This window comes from Monodelphis domestica, chromosome 2, assembly GCF_027887165.1.
Source record: "Monodelphis domestica isolate mMonDom1 chromosome 2, mMonDom1.pri, whole genome shotgun sequence".
NCBI classification, from domain to species: domain Eukaryota; kingdom Metazoa; phylum Chordata; class Mammalia; order Didelphimorphia; family Didelphidae; genus Monodelphis; species Monodelphis domestica.
Window position 1 is genome coordinate 497341209 of NC_077228.1, and position 18672 is coordinate 497359880.

General features: G+C 43.5%; 1 protein-coding gene across 9 annotated transcripts in view; it reads right to left on the reverse strand.

Annotated features, from left to right (window-relative positions):
• The window catches only part of RORC (RAR related orphan receptor C), a 35746-nt gene extending 30977 nt beyond the window's left edge, over positions 1-4769 (reverse strand). For 2 of the 9 annotated variants that reach the window (XM_007485464.2, XM_016429185.2), the window contains exons 1-2: positions 4520-4654; positions 548-577 (exon numbers count right to left, since the gene is read on the reverse strand). Coding sequence is in view for 3 of the 9 variants with exons in the window: in XM_007485460.3 (XP_007485522.1) it covers positions 548-577; positions 4144-4183 (70 nt within the window). In the remaining 6 variants the exon portion in view is untranslated. The other 7 variants (XM_007485462.3, XM_056819430.1, XM_007485460.3 and 4 more) reach the window with 7 other exon arrangements.
• Between the last annotated feature and the right edge of the window lie 13903 nt (positions 4770-18672).

Consider the following 18672-nt stretch of genomic DNA (forward strand, 5'->3'; position numbering starts at 1 on the left):
ACACCTCAGGATGTGTTAACCACAGAGATGAACACCAAACCCCAGTCTGGCCACAGAGCCCTTCTAGGTCCTCTTGCCAGTGTCTCTTACCAGGTTCCACAATGAGCCTCCCTCCCAGCTCTTGCTCCATCCCTGTCTACTCTAAGATTTCCTATATTCTCCCTATCTGTCATTGTTCATTTCTTCTTGTCTTTCTCAGTTTCTTTCCCTGTCATCTAATTTCTCCTTTTTTCCCCTCTCTCTTCTCATCCTTCCTCTTTCTCTCTCTATTTTCCTTTCTTCAGCTTTCTATCTTCCTAGTATCAATGAATATTTGTCTTCATCCTCCCTTTCTCTTCCTTGCCCATCTTCCTCTTTCTCCTGGTCGTTTTCTCTCCCCTGGTCTCTAGCCTACCTATTTTCCATCTTCTTTGTGCTCCCCCCACCTTAATTTTTCAAAGTTCCCCAATTCCTCTAAAATTCTAGGTCCAGATACGCTTTCCTAACACCAGACTCTGTCTCAGTCCTCATCTCCTAGCCTCCCCACCACATACATATAGACACTTACAGGTATGCGTCTTCTTTGCTGTTTCAGGCCCTGTAAGAAAAGGATAATTATGAGGACTCTGGGCCCATTGAGGGTAGGTATGGGCCTAAATATACCCCAGCCCCCCAACACATTGGCCCCCCCCATCCCTTCGATCAAATCTCTGTAAGCCCACTTGGCCACACCAGTCTGGATTATCTTTAGTTTGGGGTGAAACTCAACAGTTGCATTGCCTCCAAGCAGGAATGTCAAGGAGCACTAGAGTGTATGATGGCGGAAGGGGTAGAGCAAAGGCCCTTAGTCACCTCTGGATTGGGGAGTAACTGGACTCCGCAGTGCTTCCATTCCCCTGTCTTAGTTGGGTCTTCCTTGGTCAGTTGGGTGTTCTCAGTTGGGGAGAGATGCTGCTATACGTAAGGAGATTTGAGTCCTCCCAAGACTGAATCTTTTGATGGCCCATGACTTCCATACTCCAGCACAGCTATCCTCTGTGCCATACATAGCTGGAGGGGTTAGTTAGCCTTGGAGAGGGGCAAGCATCACATCAAAGGCATTCCAGGGGGAGAATCAGGTTCGCTCTGTCCAGGCTGCCCAAGGTGGGGGAATATAAAGCCTCACAGAGACCTGAATAGTTTTCTTGAAAAGTAGATAAGAGTGTTGGACTTGGAGCTGGGGTGATCTGAATTCAAATCTTGACTCAGACCTTTACTAGCTGTGTGACCCTAAGAAAGTCATTTTGTCTCAGTTTTCCCATATGTAAAATGGAGGTAATAATAGCACCCACCTCCCAGGATTATTTTGAGGATGATATGAGATATTAAGCACAATGCCTGGGATACTATATTGTAAAGTGTTTCACAAAGCTTAAAGCACTATCTATACATAGTGATTATTAGCTTGCCAGCCTCCCTGACTCCAAAGAAGGCAGCTTTTTCACCCAGTATAATTGCATCATCATTAGTCAACATTTCCCCCTAAAATATCCTGGTCTTTACTTCTCTTCCCAGGGTTTCTAATTTGAAAAGTCTTCTTCTACATCTAACTTCTCTTCTTGATTCTGTATGCTGTACCCAATGTCAGAGTTTACCGTCTTCCTAGAGGAGACAGTCTCCTCAAACTTCTCCTGCCTAGATAGATGAGAGGTTCCAGGCTTCCTGACTCCCTCAGTTCCAACTCAGCTGTATACCTCCTTCTTCCCATCCCTGTATCGGAGATCCTATACCTGTATCCTCTTCCCATCCCAACCCTGGAGGTAAACCTCTGGATTGGAGGTTAGAGAGACAAAGCCTGGAGGAGAGAAGAGAGGAGGAAGTACGAGAGCATTTCCTACTTCCTTGGACCTAATCTGCCTTAGCTCCATCCTCAGTATTTCCTTGCTTCTTCCCTGATGATGTTCAGAATTTTGGGGGTTCAGCTCCTTGTGTGTATCTTTGATGATCTGGAGGCTGGTGATAGAAAAAGACATCCTTCCCTCTCTCCATCTGTACTTGTCTGCCCACCCAGAGCCCTGGGAGGGTCTGATTCTAAGTAATGCTCAGTAGAAAGGAAGCCCAGAGAGAGTTACAGGGGTTACTTCACTAGTCAGAGAGTCTAGAGGGAGGAGAAGTCATAGGTTCACAGATTTAAAGCCAGAAGTGATTTTGGAGATCATCTAATCCTTAGAATAGTCAAAGAAAGCACTTAATAATAATGCTTATTGAATAGTCCAATACCTTCATTTTCTGCCTCATAATCATATTAATAGCAGCATTTATAGACTACTTTAGCCTCATAACAACCCTAGTAGATAAGTGTTATTTTTATTTTTATTTATTTATTATTATTTTTTTAAATAAACCCTTACCTTCCGTTTTGGAATCAATACTGTGAATTGGCTCCAAGGCAGAAGAGTGATAAGGGCTAGGCAATGGGGGTTAAAATGACTTGCCCAGGGTCACACAGCTAGGAAGTGTCTGAGGCCAGATTTGAACCTAGGACCTCCATCTCTAGTCCTAGAGCTCAATCTACTGAGTCACCCAGCTGCCCCCAAGTGATATTTTTAAAAATAACTTTTTACAATTTTACAGATGAAGAAACTGAGACAGAAATTGAAGTTAAATGATTTGCCCAGGATCACACAGCTAGTGTTAGAAGTCAGATTTGAACCTAGGTCTTCCTGACTCTGAGCCCATTACTCTATCTACTGTACCACCCAAGAAGGAACTGAGGCCCAGGAGCTGTTTCCTTGTCCAGGGCCAAGCAGCTAATTAAGTAACTAAAGTGGGTCTTTTAACTCCAAGACTAGTGCTCTTTATGCTATTACTGAGGTCCTAACTTCAGGAGTTCTTAATTTGGAATCCAGAAACTTGTTTTTAAAATATTTTGATCATTGAATTTCTATAGAATTGGTTTTTTCTTAATCATATTCATTTTATTTTCTGCATTTAAAAAATTTATTCTGGAAAGGGGTCCACTGACTTTACTAGTTTGCCAAAAGCTTCCATCATACCAAAAGATGTCAAGAACAGGTCTTGGGGTCTAGGACTAGGGCCCGGGTGTCTCTATCCCCAGAAAATAGCCTCCAGTTGTCTCAAGATCCATATAATTCCTTATCCCTTTAGAATGGAAAAAATCTATCCACTGACATCAAAATATGAGCTTACCCCAGGATAGGGGGTGGGGTACACCCTTCCCAATACCCCCCACTATTGTCTACAACCAGGATGAAGCTCCCTCAGCTTGGGCACTGCCAAGTGGGAAACTCCAAGAACACTGGGAGATGCTGAGAAGGATCCAGACACAGGGATATGGAGGCGAGGTATGGAGAGGACCCTAATAATTATGTATGTAGGAACATACACACTTTAGGACATACATCATCCTGGCTAAACATACACTCAAAGACTCCCCCTCCCTCCACCTACCCTGTTTCTCTTCTCTCTATGACCTCCCTTTCCTTTTCATGTTTTTCTCCCCTTCCAGTGTTGTCTCTTCTATCTTTCTCAATCCCTCCCCTCATCTCTCCCTTTTCTATCTCTTCCTCCAGTCTCCTCCTTTCTTCTGGTGGTCTCCTCTTGTCTTTTCTATCTTTCTGTCTCATGGTTCCTCTTTTCCCATCTCTCTCTTCTTGTTTTCTATTTCCTGTCTCTCTTCTGTTTTTTCTCTTTCTTCTCCTTTTTACTTTTCCTCATTGCCTCTCCTCATCTCTTTCTCTCTCTCCCCTCTCACCCCTTCTCTCTGTCTTTGTTTCAGTCTCTCCTCCCTCCCTCTCTTTCTCTCTCTGTCTCTCTCTCTCCTTCTCTCTCTCTCCCCTCTTGCCTCTCATTACCTCTCTCCCTCCCTCTCTCTCTTTCTGTATCTCTCTCCCCCTCTCTCTTTCTCTGTCTCTGTCTCTCTTTCTCTGTCTCTTTCTTTCTCTCTCTCTGTCTCTCCCTCCCTCCCTCTCTCTCTGTCTCTCTGTCTCTGTCTCTCTCTGTCTCTCTGTCTCTGTCTGTCTGTCTGTCTGTCTCTCTCCCCTTGCCTTCCATTACCTCTCTCCTTCCCCTGTCCCCCCTTCCACCTCTTGCTTCTCTTCCTTCTACCTGTCCTCCTATCTCCTTCCCTTCTTTTCTGTGTCTTCCCCACCCTCCCTGTCTTACCCCTTGTGGCTTTGTGGTGACTCGGTGGGGCCCTGTCCATGGGGCAGCTTACTTGTTGGAAGTCCTTGGTCCCGGGTGGGGATCAGGGCCCAGGGGAGAAAGAGAGGGAGGGAAAGAGGGAGGGAGCACCTGGCTAGGCAGTAGGCAGGGGAGAGGAGTGGCTGGCAGAGTATCCTGGCACTTTGGGCAAGAGGGAGGAGGGAGGAGGAAAGAGACTGGGGAGATGGAGAGACAGAGAAGACATACGTCAGAGGGATAGACAGTGGGGAGAAGGGGGAGAGATAGACAGTGGAGGGCGGGGAAAGGTAAGGGGGATACAGAGATACAGAGGATCCAGCAGGCCCACTCGGGCCTCTCCTTCAACCCACCTCCCTACCTTGGCACCTCCAAGCCCCCTTCCTTAGGTTGGCTTATGCCCCTCAGGCTGCCCTTGCTCCAGACCACGGTGTGATCTCCCATTCTGTGATGATGATCAAGAGGGGAGAGGAGATTAGGATTGGAGGCAGAGTGTACACACCACTATATAACGAAGACAGAGTCATTCTGAGCTCTGCAAATGATCGGAAGAAAGCTGAGACAGGTAGGTTGGAAGAAGATGGCCCCAGGGGCGTGGGGAGTGGGGCAGGGAAGAAGTGAGGCCCTACAGCAGATCCCAGAACTTAGAGACACCCTCCCTGCCCACCCATCCTCAGGCCTGAGAGACGGGAACAAAAGCCTGCCCTGGTGGCTGCCCGTCCCAGTCCTAGTCCCAGGGTTTGATTAGCTGGGCCTGGCTCCCTATGTTACCCAACAGGCTGGGGCTGGCACAGAGCCAGCCTGGAGGGGGCAGGGCTCTTGGGCACCCTCCTCCCTCCCCAGCTGGTAAACAGCAGCTGAAGACCTGGCCACGCTGGGGCCTCGTGACGGCAGCTCTCCCCCCTCTCCACCTCCAGCCCATTTCCCACCCACCTCTTGACCACGTGGAGATCTGCATGGAGGAAGTAGGCAGCAGCTGCCTTTTATTCCCAGCCACCTGTCCCCTTTCCTCCCTTCTACGGAGACCTGCTCCCCTCTCCACGCCAACATTTGGGCTTCTGTCACCAAACAGAAGAGGTGAAGTTTAGCTACGGAGACAAATTCCCAATGAGGAATCAGACGGAATGTCTGGAGCGCTTGGGGATGCCAACTGTCTGTGTGTTTATGGCTCGTGAATAGTTGACATTTAAAGTCTTTCAGGGTTTCCTTTCCATTTCCATGATCTCATCTGGTCCTCTCTCCTCCACCTGGCGGGGCCATTAACTTCGGAGACACAGGTAATGGCAAGTAGTCCAGGCAACAGCAGCCCCACTTTACAGATGAATGACAGACAGAATGAAGGTCACTTGTGTCGGGTAACACAGGAAGTGTAAGAGGGGGAATTTGAACCCTGGTTCAAGTGCTTTTTCTAATACCTGACTTTAAGGATTCAAATGCATTCAATAAATGTTCATTAAGTGCCCACCAAATGGTTCTAGTCACTGGAGAGGATGGGAAGTTTGGGTGAGACATTGGTTGCCTCACCCTCTTTAGAGTTTAAAAGGGGAACTCAAGAAGGGGAATTCTAGAAGGGAAATATGGCATTTCTGGAAAGTCAACCTAAATGCAAAAGGCTGATAAAAGCTAGGCTTTGAGCTGAGACTTGAATGAAATCAGGGAAACCAAGAGGCAGGGGTCAGGGGGAGAGCAGAGCCTTCCAGGCATGTGATATGTTAAGATGGGAGATGAAAGATGGCGGTCCTGGAAACAGGCCATGGTGGCTGGTTCCTAGAGTCGATGGAACATGTAGAAGACCTCTGGGAAGGAGGGAAGAGCTGTAATGGCCAAACCAAGTCATTTCTATTTGATCCTAGATGTATAACAGGGAGCCCTTGGAGCCGGAGATGTGACTCGGTCAATCTTACACTTAGGAAAGATTGCCGTGGCAGCTGAATGGAGAGTGATGTGGAGTAGGGAGAGCCTTGAGACAGGGAGACCATGTAGAAGACTATTGAAATAGCCCAGTGGAAAAGGTATGGGGCCTGGACTAGGATTGTTGTCATGTGAGTGGGAAGAAAGGGGACATTGTTCTAGGACCATCTGAAGCTGGAGTCCATCAAACATAAATATAGAATAATGAAATAATAATGATTCCATCCACCTTTAGAACTTTAGAAGAATAGGATAATATAGTATGATCCCAAATTATAAGCGCCCTATTTAAAGAGATTAGAAGAATAGAGATAATAATTCCACTGTGGCTGGAAAGGAGATTGAGAGTTAGTGTGCTTTAGTAGACAGAGGGCTGGCCTTGAAGTTGGGAAGACTTGGGCTAAAGCCTAACTCCTGATTCTTATTTTGTTCTTCAGGCACTTTTCTCTCCTGTCTGACTTTCTAGGATCCTATTTTGGGGTTTTCTTAGCAGAGATACTAGAGTGGCTTGCCATTTCCTTCTCTAGCTCATTTTACAGATGAAGAAACCAAGGAATCATGTAACCATGGAAAAATATTCTAAATGAATTAAATACAAAATTTAAAAATTAAAAAAAAAAAAAAAAGAAACTAAGGCAAACAGGGTTAAACCACTTGCCCACAGTCACAGTTAGTTAAGTGTCTGAGGCTGGATTTGAACTTGAATCTTTCTGACTCCAGATCCAGCACTTTACCACCTAGCCACTTCCTGATTCTTATAACTGATGTGATCTTGGGCAGGGAGGGTATTCAATCTCTTAGCACCCTAGGCAATTCTCTAAGACTCCAAGTTTAGAATAAGCTGCTGATGTGCATTTGTTGTTGGAGTTAGCTTGACATAATGGATAGAGCCTAGCCTGGGAGTCAGGAAACACCAGAGTTCAAATCCTGCCTCAGATACTTGATAGTTGGGTGACCCTGGGCAGATCCCTTAATATAACCTCTTGTACACTTTAATTTCCTCAACTAGAAAATGGAAATCATAATGTCAATGACCTCACAGGATGAGATTATGTAATGGAAAATATTTTATAAACCTTAAAGTGAAATATAAATATTAGCTATTATTGGCCACTGGAGGAAATTTCCACCCTAGGATTTCCCCACATGGATGAAATTAGAGGTCTTGACCAGCCATCCTTCATATCACCATTGTCCCTCTGCCCCCTCCTCTCATCACTCAAGCCTTTAATAAAAGCTAGTTGACTTGAGGAAGAGAACTGGGCAAAGGAGGAGAAGGGAGCTAGATTTAGAGAAGGGGATGGGGAAGACACTAGGGTGAGTCTGGGAGGAGGGGATGGTAGTGGCAGAGTGAATTCCTTTACACTGGAGATAGGAAAAGCAGGGAGGGGACCTTGCCTTTTGAGACACCACAGGTAAGACCCAGCAGAGTTGGATCTTCTGGTTACCGACTGCTCTTCTGCCCAGTCTGACCTGGCAGGTTATATAAAAGGAGAGCTGTGCCCTCTGGATCATCAGCTGAACCCCACCCCTCTCCATCCTGCCCAGCCTGTCCATTTGCCCCTAAGGAGAAGGGGCTGGGCCAATCAAGGTCAAGGGCCCTTCCCCTCCCATGTCAAACCTGTTGGTTTGTAATAGATCCACACCCTGACTATCCCTAGCAGAAAATCAGCATAATGTACAAAGATAAAGACAAAGACAGCGATCTTGGGACATTGGGAGTGCTGGATGAATTCTTACTCCTATTATGTTAAATAAAGCAAGGTGTATCAGAAAAAGGTCTGGATTCAAATTCTGTACCCTGGGACATATGAGTTATATGACCTTGGGCCAGTCATTCTTCTGTAAAATGGGGGTGCTATTTCCTATACTACTTGCCCACCTCACAGAGCCCTTTCTTAAAACAGAGGTTCTGGGAAGAACCCACCAATGGGAGAAGAGAGATGAGGTTTTTGGGGAAGATGGAGGATGAAGTTTTGGGGAAAACCCACCAGTGGGAGAAGGTAAATGCACCATTGGGAGAGAAAACAAATGAGGTATATACTCCACAAATTCAGACAATTAATGAATTTATTTGCTTTCTCTTTCCCCCAAATAACAAGCATTTATTTTTACTCTTTCTCACTGATTAAAAAAAAAGAAGAAAATCAAAACCTTTGTAAAGTGCAAAGTCAAGACAATTTGTAAGTGGCATAGCTAAGTAAATAAATTGCCATGTCTAGAAATGTATGTCTCATTCTGTATCTTGTGTCCATCACATCTCTTGGCCAGGGGGCAGGCATGATAAAGTCTTTTTCTTCTTCTTTTTTTTTTAAGCCCTTACCTTCCATCTTATAATCAATCTGGTGTATTGGTTCTAAGGCAGAAGAGTGGTAAGGGCTGGGCAGTGGTGGCTAAGGGACTTGCCCAGGGTCACCCAGCTAAGAAGTGTCTGAGGCCAGATTTGAACTCTCTGGACCTGGCTCTTAATCCACTGAGTCACCCAGCTTCCCCCTAAAATCTTGTTCTTGAAATCAAGGCTTCTGGAGCCTCTACATCAACAAATCTACTTCTGGGCAAAGCCCTTTCTCCCTCCCTTTCCAGTGGTTGGGTATGGGTACTCTAACAAGGCTCTGGGAGTAGAGATGGGCTAATTCATCCTGGCAGGGTGGGTATGCCATTCCTCTTCACTTATGCCCCATCTGAAAGATGAAGAAGGAGCACAGGGAAGGGTCAGGGGTCTGGCCCAGAGGACAGGGTGACTTAGATGTTTCCTCCTTTCATCTGGCCAATTTCTTTCCAAGCCTGGGCCAAGAATGCTGGAGTTCCCCTTGATGGGGAAGGAGATCCCCTAGGCTTCCCAGCCACTTCAGGAACTCATCCCTTCCCTCCAGCAGCAATCTCAGCCTATTTTCCAGGAGAATCAATCCCTACAGAGCTGGGCAGTGGTTTTGAACCCCCCACGCACTCTTATGCAAGGTGGCAGATAGATATCAGCCAGTCATTTCTATCCCCCACGTGCAGAGCCCCTTATCAGGCAGGGGATCTCTGCCTTGGGGGTAGGGGAGCTAGTGGGGGTGGAGGAGGGGAGGGAAGAATAGCTGGGGACCAGCACCGACTTCTTCCCCTCCCTCTCTCTAGCCCCAACCACAGAAACCACTTAAAACCCTGCCTGGCTGCCTTCTCAGGGAGGTGCTTGAGATAGTAAGGGCCAGGGGGCGAGCTTACCAGGGGGACAGCAGAGGTTTAATCATTCCTGCCATTAGATCACCTCCAAATGATTTGCATCCCCACCCCTCAATTGCCTCAGTCATCAGTGTTTGCTCAAGGCTCTCCAGATCTGTCCTGTTGGACCACTCTTCATTCCCAGTAGTCTCTCTCCTTTCTCTGAGCTCCTGTGAGCCAGAGGGAACTCCTGGGGATCCAGGCTTTGGGGAATCCAAAACTGCTGTGGAGAGGAGAAGGCTGGAGTAGCCTAGTGCCCCCTAGCTTGGACTGGCAAAAGGAAAAAAAGATAAGAAGCCTGAACATTCAGTTAGAACCAATTCAATTCAATGAGCCTTTATTAAGTCTATTGGGCACACAAACACACATTCATCCCCCCCCCCCCGACCCCCCAATTTCTATTGTCTAGTAGAGAAAAGCCAACTTTCCCAAACCCAGGTAGACTAGTCCTTCCATAATGTATATGTGTCCCTAGGCTCTTGGTGGAATCTTTTCCAGTTGGGTATTTGCCAGCCCTGGATTTTCTGGACTTAGTTCTGGCTGTGTAAGAGAACGTAGGGTTACCTGGATGAGACCATTAGAGAAGAACTAGTGGAAGTCGATTGCCAGACAGAGCCTATACACTGGTGGTCCCCCGTGCCTGGAGTGAACTCCCTTGTTCTTGATGAGTCATTTTTTGCTGTGTCCAATTGTTTGTGACCCAATTTGGGGTTTTCTTGGCAAAGATACTGGAATGGTTTGACATTTCCTTCTCCAACTCATTTTACAGATGAGAAAATTAAGGTAAACAAAGTTATGACTTACCCAAGGTCACACAGTATCTAAGATCAGATTTGAACCTAAGTCTTCTGGAATCCCAGCCCACTTCTATCCCACTCTGCCAACTAGAAATCCCCCTAATGTTTCTTTTTCTTCTTTTTTATTTTTACTGTATTTTATTTTTTATTTATCTATTTTAACCAATGGACATGTAATAACAAATTTCCACATTTCTTAAGTTATATGATCCAAATTGTCTTCCTCTCTCTTTCCCTTCCCCTTCCTGGAGCTGGCAAGTAATTCAATCTGAGTCATACTTGTATTATCACACAAAACATATTTTCATTTTGTTCATTTTTTGAGTACTTTTTTTAAACCCTTACCTTTCATCTTAGAATCAGTGCTGTGTATTGGTTCCAAGGCAGAAGAATGGTAAGGGCTAGGCAATGGGGGTTAAGTGACTTGGCCAGAGTCACACAACTAGGAAGTATCTAAGGCCAGATTTGAACCTAGGACCTCCTGTCTTTAGACCTGACTTTCATGTCCCTGAGCTACCTAGCTGCCCTACGAGTACTCTTATAAAACAAAAACCTCAAAACATATACCCAAATAAACAAGTGAAAAATTGCATATCTGCATTCTGACTCCAACAGTTCTTTCTCTGGACAGCATACTTTATTATAAGTCCTTCAGAATTCTCCTGGATCATTGTATTGATGATAATAGTTAAGTCTATCACATTTGATTGTCCCACAATATTTCAGTTACTATGTACAATGTTCTCCTGATTCTGCTTATTTCACTCTGCATCAGTCCATGAAAGTCTTTCCAGCTCTTTTTGAAACCATTCTATTCATTATTCCTTACAGCATAATAGTATTCTGTCACCATCATAATACCACAATTTGTTCAGTCATTCCTCAATTTATGGACATCTCTTTAGTTTACAATTCTTTGCCACCGAAAAAAAAGAGCAGCTATAAATATTTTTGGGCAAGTAGGTCCTTCCTCATTTTAAAAAATCTCTTTGGGATATAGACCTAGCTGTGGTATCTTTGGATAAACTGGTATACATTATTTTATAGCCCTTTGAGCATAGTTCCGAATTAACTTCCAGAATGGTTGGATCAGTTCACAACTCTACCAACAATGCATCAGTGTCCCAATTTTGTCACATTCTCTTCAACATTTATCATTTTCCTTTAGTGACATATTGGTTAATCTGATAGGTGTGAGGTGGTACCTCTGAGTTGTTTCAATTTGCATTTCTCTTATCAAGAGGGATTTAGAACATTTTTCCAAATGATTTTTGATGGCTTTGATATCATCTGAAAATTGCCTATTCGTATCCTTTGACAATTTCTCAATTAGGGAATGACTCATATTCTTAGAAATTTGACTTAGTTCTTTACATATTTGAGAAATGAGAACTTTATTAGATACGTCTATTATAAATTTTTTCCCAGTTTGTTATTTCCCTTCTAATCTTGGTTGCATTGGTTTTGTTTGTACAAATCTTCTTTTTTAAATCCTTAACTTCCATCTTAGAATCAATACTAAGTAAGGATTCTAAGGCAGAAGAGTGGTTAGAGCTAGGCAATGGAGATTAAATGACTTATCCAGGGTCATACAGTTAGGAAGTACCAGGGATCCAATTTGAACCCAGGTCCTCTAGACTTCAGGACACTCAGTTTCACATAAGCCTTTCTGAAACTCTGTACAACTTCTCCCCAACCACCAAAAAAACTAAGCTACAGTTAGTTGCTTTTTATGTATGTGAATTTATTAACTTCAAATTTATGGCTTTCTCCCAGTCTCAACTCAAGTTTTACCTTCTGTCAGAAGCCTTTGATAACCCTTAACTTAGTGTCTTCCCTCTGAGACCATCTCTGATCTGGCTTGTTCATATCTTGTTTGCACATAGTTAATTGTTGGTGTGTTGTCTTCCACATTAGGCTTTGAGTTTGTTGGGAGCAGAGACAATTCCTCCACCCCCAACCCTTACCTTTTCTGTTTCCCCAGTGCTTGGCATAGTGCCTGGCACCTAGTAAATGCTTGTTGACTTGATATATATTTTTGTGTGTATTTGTCTCCTCATTTGGGATGTAAGCTCTTTACACGTAGGGATTTTTTTCATTTTTTATACTCAAGTGTCCCCAATGCTTGGCACATGATAGATGCTAAAACAAAACAAACAAATAAAAAAAAAACAACAAAAAAAATCCCTTACCTTAGAATCAGTAGTAAGCATCACTTCCAAAGAAAAGAATGGCAAGGTCTAGGCAATTGGTGCTAAATGACTGGCCCAGGGTCACACAGTTGGGAAGTGTCTGAGGTCAAATTTGAACCCAGGATCTCTCAATCTCCAGACCTGGTTCTCTATCCACTGAGCTGTAGCTGCCCTTACAGCTGAGATTTTTTTTTTTATTTGTATCGTCTCCTGATTAGAGTATATGTTTCTTGAGAGCCAGAATCGACTTATTTTTTTTCTCATTTGTATCCCCACAGTGTGTAGCACATAGTAAGCTCTTTATAACTTTTTTTTCCATTCATTCATTCATTCATTCTTACTTGTTCGTTTCCACTTGCTTTTTCCAAGCAAATAGAAGCTTGGGGAAGAAGGCTAATGGGATACGATGGGTTGAATTGGTCGGGGTCTGCAACAGAAGAGATGGAGATGAAACTTCAGGGAGGGGAGTTTTCAGAAATCAAGAATAATAATAAAGTCGGGAGCTCTTCTTGCTGATAAGTTGCGGTTCACATGGTGAATATTTCCTAGACCTGAAGGCAAGAAATGTGGCAAATGACAAACTCTAAGAAAAGGCGAAAACCAGAAGCAATGTGGTCAAATAAAGCCAATGTTCTGAGGGTGAAAAAAGAGGCCAAGACCACAGAGAAGATTCTGTGGAGCCCAGTGGCAAGGCCAGAGAGACGCTGGACGTTAAGCAATGTCAGCATTTTGAACGGAGAGGAGATAGGAAGAGAAAGAGCTAAGCGATTTAGTTCCCAGCTTCATCTTTTTCATTTTCGTAATAAGAACAAAATGGCAAAGCTCTAATATTTACATTCCTTGGTCTCATATTTGCTGTTTCAGAAAGGCAAAGGCTTGAGTAAACCAAGCCTTTGTGAAGATTTTCCCATGTAGGGAAAGTCAATTAGTGCCTGAAGATAGGGCTGTGTGGTAACGTATCAGACTTAAATGCATTTTCTGAGGAATTTTAGCTCGAAATCTTGTTGTTTGGAAAGCCCAACTGGGTATTTCTTTGGGTCGTTGGCTGTTAGACTAATGTGAAGCTCAGCTGATGTTCCCAGGTGGGATGGAATAGAAATACAAAATAATAAAGACATGGACAGCTCATAACGTGATCCGAATATATAGGGCAGCTGGATGGGGATTCAGCAAATCTGCCGTGAATTAATTCATTACCTTCAGGAGTTGCCTAGTTTCAAAGATTCATGTTAATGAAGTGGCTACTTCCCAAACATATTTTGATAATCTTCTGAGGGAGAACAGCTTACTGTCCCTAGTGATTAAAGACATGATCTGTTAATTGAGAACTGTTGATGTTAATTATATGTTAAGGGGAGGGGTACTGAGGCAGTTGTGGTTTAGGGATTAAGAGCACTGGGCTTGGAGTCCAGAAGATCTGATTTCAAATCAAACTCAGACACTTCTCAGCTGTATGACGTTGGGCAAGTCACTTAACCCCTGATGGTCTGACAAAAGGATCCATTGGAGAAGGGAATAGCAAACTACTTCAGTATCCTTGTCAAGAAAACCCCATGGATATCTATGGTCCATGGGAACATGACTGAACAACAAAGGGTAGGATGAATGATGGATTAAAAAAAAAAAAACCTCCTACTAAGAAAACTTACCTGGAAGTTATTGATTTTGGGCAGTTAGGAGATGATTTACTGAACCTTAAAGTACTATATAGATGCTAGTTATCATTATTATTATTGTGTTTTATTTTATACAGGGGTGGCTAGGTAGAGAGAAAAGCAGAAAAAGTGCTGGGTCTGGAGTCAGGAAGTTGCTATTCAGACATTTTGGGTCATACTTGACTCTTCATTATCCTAATTGGGGTTTTCTTGGCAAAGATAATGGAGTGGTTTGTCATTTCCTTCTTCAGATTACTTGACAAATGAGGAAACTGAGGCAAACAGGGTTAAGTAACTTTCCCAGAAGTCAGATAGCTACCAAATGTCGGAAGCCAGATTTGAACTTGGCAAGATGAGTCTTCTTTCGTACAGGCTGGGCATTCTATCCACTGTGCCGCTAGCTTTCCCTACCTCTGCGAAGGAATGTGTGTGTGTTTGTGATATCTTGTCACATCTCTTCTTTGGGACTTTGCAATTTTGCAGCATTCATCTTCAATTGTTTTATGGTTGTTCTTTGGGTTTCCATTTTTGTAGTCATGGTGTATATTTTTTCTTGGCTCTGCTTACTTCACTCTGAATCAGTTTGTGTAAATCTTTCCATACTTCTCTATATGTATAAGACACAATTTCATACAGCACACTACTGTTCATGGGTTACAAGCTCATGTTATTCTCTGATTGATGGGCATCAACTTAAGCGCACAGCCTCTTCTGAATCGAAATCTTTCCCTTGCTCCAAGCTTCATGAAGGGTCTGAGGAAGTCAGAGGAGTCTTCTCCTTAACAAAGACTCCAACAAAGAGAAAGGAGAGATGCCATCTTGTTTAGGTGGCACTGGATGGCTTCTTATGTGATTGTTTAGTAACTTTGTGTCTGTGTGTAAAGTTGGGGCCATGGGGCAAGAGAAAGAAAGAACAAGATGGACCAGGGGGCATTCTTTGTCCAATGCTGTCCCCTGGTGGATATCTATAATACAACTAGGATTATTCAATCATGTCTTGACTCTCTGACAGCCCCTGTTGGGGTTTTCTTGGCAAAGAACTAGAGTGGTTTGCCATTTCCTTCTCCAGTGTATTCTCATTTTATATATGAGGAACTGAGGCAAATTGGGTTAAGTGATGTGCCCAGAAAGTGTTTGGGGCCAGACTTGAACTCAAATCTTCCTGACTTCATGTAGGGTGCTTTATTCACCGCACCACCTACCTGTCCTACAACTAAGGTTGTCAAGCCAAAAGAGGTGTTTATTACTGAGTGAGGAAGGGTAGGAGTATAGGTAGGAGGTGTGGAGGAAGAAAGAAGATATAAGAACCTTTGAGGAGCCAACAACAGAAGGAGGGAGGAAGAGGGAAGAGCTTAGGCCCCATATTGGCATTATAACTCAGTTGTTGGCACCATCCCCTCTTATCTCCTACCTTCCTTCTCGTAGACTGAGCCAAAAGGAACAGGCTCCCTGGAAAGTTTAAAGAAGGAGTAAGAAGGTCAGAACTGACGTCAAGGGATGATCCAGGTAGGATGTAAACATAGCCTGACCTATATTTTTTTTTCCTGTGTCTGCCCATGCAAGACAGACCCTGCAATCTAAAAGCCTCTGTGACTGGGGGCTTTTGTTTTATCCACTTAATAATGAGATGCTCAGGTTGCAGATCAGGCTCTGCCTTTGTAACCCGAAGAGAAAGCATGGCTTAGTCTTTGTCCAATGGGATGGGCCAGATCAGCGATGGGGATCTAAAAGCTAGGGAAGGGGTGGGGAAGCTAGGGAAATGGCTGTGTATTAGGATGATGGTTTTTGTTTCATTCAATTCAAACAAGAATTAAGTCCCTAAAATGTGAAAAGGGTTTTCTAATTGTGTTTATATAATTGAAATAGGTATACCCCAGGTATTTTATAATGTCTAGAGTTATTCTGAATGGAAATTTCCTTTTCTATCTCTTGCTCTAAGTCCTACTATGTGCAAGACACTATCCTAATTTGGGCAAGGAGCTCATAATCTGCTGGGGATCATAGACTGATAGGTGGAAGGAATCTTAGAATTAGTCCAAACTTCCCATTTTACTGAGGCCCAGGGAAGTGAAGTGATTTGCTCAAGAAAATGAAGTAAATGTCTAGTCATTCAAGTAGAGACAGAGTAGAGATTTGAATCTAGATCCTCTGGCTCCAAATCCAATGGCAGACCCTTTTCTTGCCTTCATTATGGAATAACCTTTCTTCTTTTGAGATTCACTACTGATAAGTATTCCCTTATCAAGAATCTGGCCAGTTTTTTTTTTTCAATACCTGGCTCGTGGTTTTCCTTTTTACCTTGACCCATGAAACATCAGTCCACATGTTGATGTCCTTTCAAATATTCTGGCTTCCTTGTTCATTAATTTTCTAAACTTCGGTGATCTGAACGTTGGTTCCAATTCAGCCATACTCAGAGATCAACACATTCATCCAAAGGAGTTCCATCTTGACATCAAGAACTCTGAAATTCCTCTCTCTGAGCATGGTCTCTTATTCTTCTATTTCTTCACCTCAGCACTTCCCTTACCAAAAACCTTCAGTGGATTTACCCTACCCAAAGCAATGTTGCTCTGGTCTCAAGTTCACCTTGTTAAAAGATCATAGATGGAGAGCTGGCTTATGTTGTCCTCTAGCCGGAATCTCTCAACTTCTTGTCCTTTTGTAGCTCATTCCTTTCCAGACCTTAACCATCTCCCACTTGGTTCCATCCTACCCCGAACACTCCACACCATCTTCCTCTCTGCTCCTATTCTTGTACTGTTGAATATACACAGCAAAATGGCGCAAACTGGAACCATGAGACATTTATGTTACATTTTCTTAAGAGAGTTCTCACAGCAAAAGAATGTTTTTATTCCTCCCTGATTGATCCTCTGTTATATCCCTCATACAACCTGCCCCCCATACTCCCTCCGAACAACAGAGAAACTTTTATTTTCTTTTACCCAGAAATGGATTTCATCTTTGGTGAGTTCCCTTTTCTCTCTAATTTGTGAATACTCTCAGCATTATCCCCCATTCTCTCTTCCCTTGCTCTAGTCTCTGAGGAAGAGGTAGCCCATCTTCTTGCTAAAGCCAGCTGTTCTCTTGATCCCATCCTAAAAATGAAAATAGCCAGCATTTACGTAGCACATTAAAGTTTGCAAAGCACTTTATTCGTGTTTTCACATTTATTATTCCTGTTTTATAGATGAGGAAACAGAGCTTCAGAGAACTTAAATAACTTACCCAGAGTCACACAGCTAACATCTAAGGCAGGATTTGAAGTCAGGTCTTCAAGATTACCAAGGTCAAGACTTAATTCACTATATTGCCCAACTCAATCCCTTGTCCTACACTCTCCTCTGGGATCTCTTCCCTTTGATCATTCCTTTAATCTTCATTTTTCTCTTTATCCATTGGTCTCCCTCCATTTTTACCTATAAAGACTCCCACATCTTCCCAAACCTTAAAAAAAAAATCTTCACTTGACTCAGCTATTCCCTCCAGATCTTGCTCTATACTTCTCTTCCCTTCTGTAGGAGAAAAGTGTTTCTTCTTCTCCTTCTCCTTTTCTTTCTTTCCTTTTCCCACTCACTTCTAAATCCATCTTATTTTAACTCCTCTCTCCTAAGCTACTGATAATCTCTTTTTTAAACTTATTTTCAGATATGCTGAGGTCATCCTCTCTTTTTGTTCTCTTTCGATGCTACCTATCATAGTAGATATTCAATAAATACTTGTTGAATGACTGACTCCTGAAAGAGGCAGTGATCATGACAATAATAATAGCTAACATTTATATTGTGCTTTAAAATGTATAATTTGCTTTACATAGATGAACTCATTTGATCCTCATAGCAACTCTATAGGGATTGTTCTAGTATTATCCCATTTTTACAGATGAGGAAACTGAAGCAGATGAAGAATAAGTGACTTGCCCAGGGTCACCTAGCCAGTAAGTGTCCTTACTGGCAGCATGGGAACATGGGTCTTCCTGACTCTAAAGTTAAATGCTTTACCCACTTTTCTGCCTAGCTGCCAGATAGAGGGGAAAGAGCCTGTCTAGTGGGAAGGGTCCAGTGGGACCACGCATCAGATCTTCACTTTGTCCCTTGTTTACCATTACCATTGGATGGACTTGGGCAAGTCAGTGGTGGGTCTTGGAAGTTGAGTTGGAGGACTTGGACTGAAATCACAGCTCTGCTGCTTCTCCTTTCTTCACTTCTCTCTAAAGGTCTCGGCTTTCTGCACAACATGATAGAATTCGCCAGAGGAAAACAACTGAGTCTGATTTAGACCACAGCAAACTTTCTTCACTTTCTTGATTTTTTTCCCCCCATGCCACCTCAGGTCCTAGGTGAGGAGGAGAGTGACTGGGGGGGGGGGGGCTCACACTCTCCTAGCAACACATCCCTCTGTAGGTAGGCCAGCTCCCTTGTCCAGCGCTCTCTATTTGAGTTTCTTTCCACAAAAAGATTAATATGGAAGAATATTTTATATGATTGCATATGTCAAATCTATGTGAGATTGCTTTTTGGGCTCCAGTAGTGTGGGGGGGTTGATGGGGAGGAAGAGAGGGAAGGAGAGAATTTGAGACTCCATATTCTGTGAAAAATGTTAGAAACTGAGGGCAGCTGGGTAGCTCAGTGGATTGAGAGCCAGACCTAGAGATGGGGGTCCTAGGTTCAAATCTGGCTTCAGATCCTTCCTAGCTGTGTGACCCTGGGCAAGTCACTTCACCCTCATTGCCTAGCCCTTACCATTCTTCTG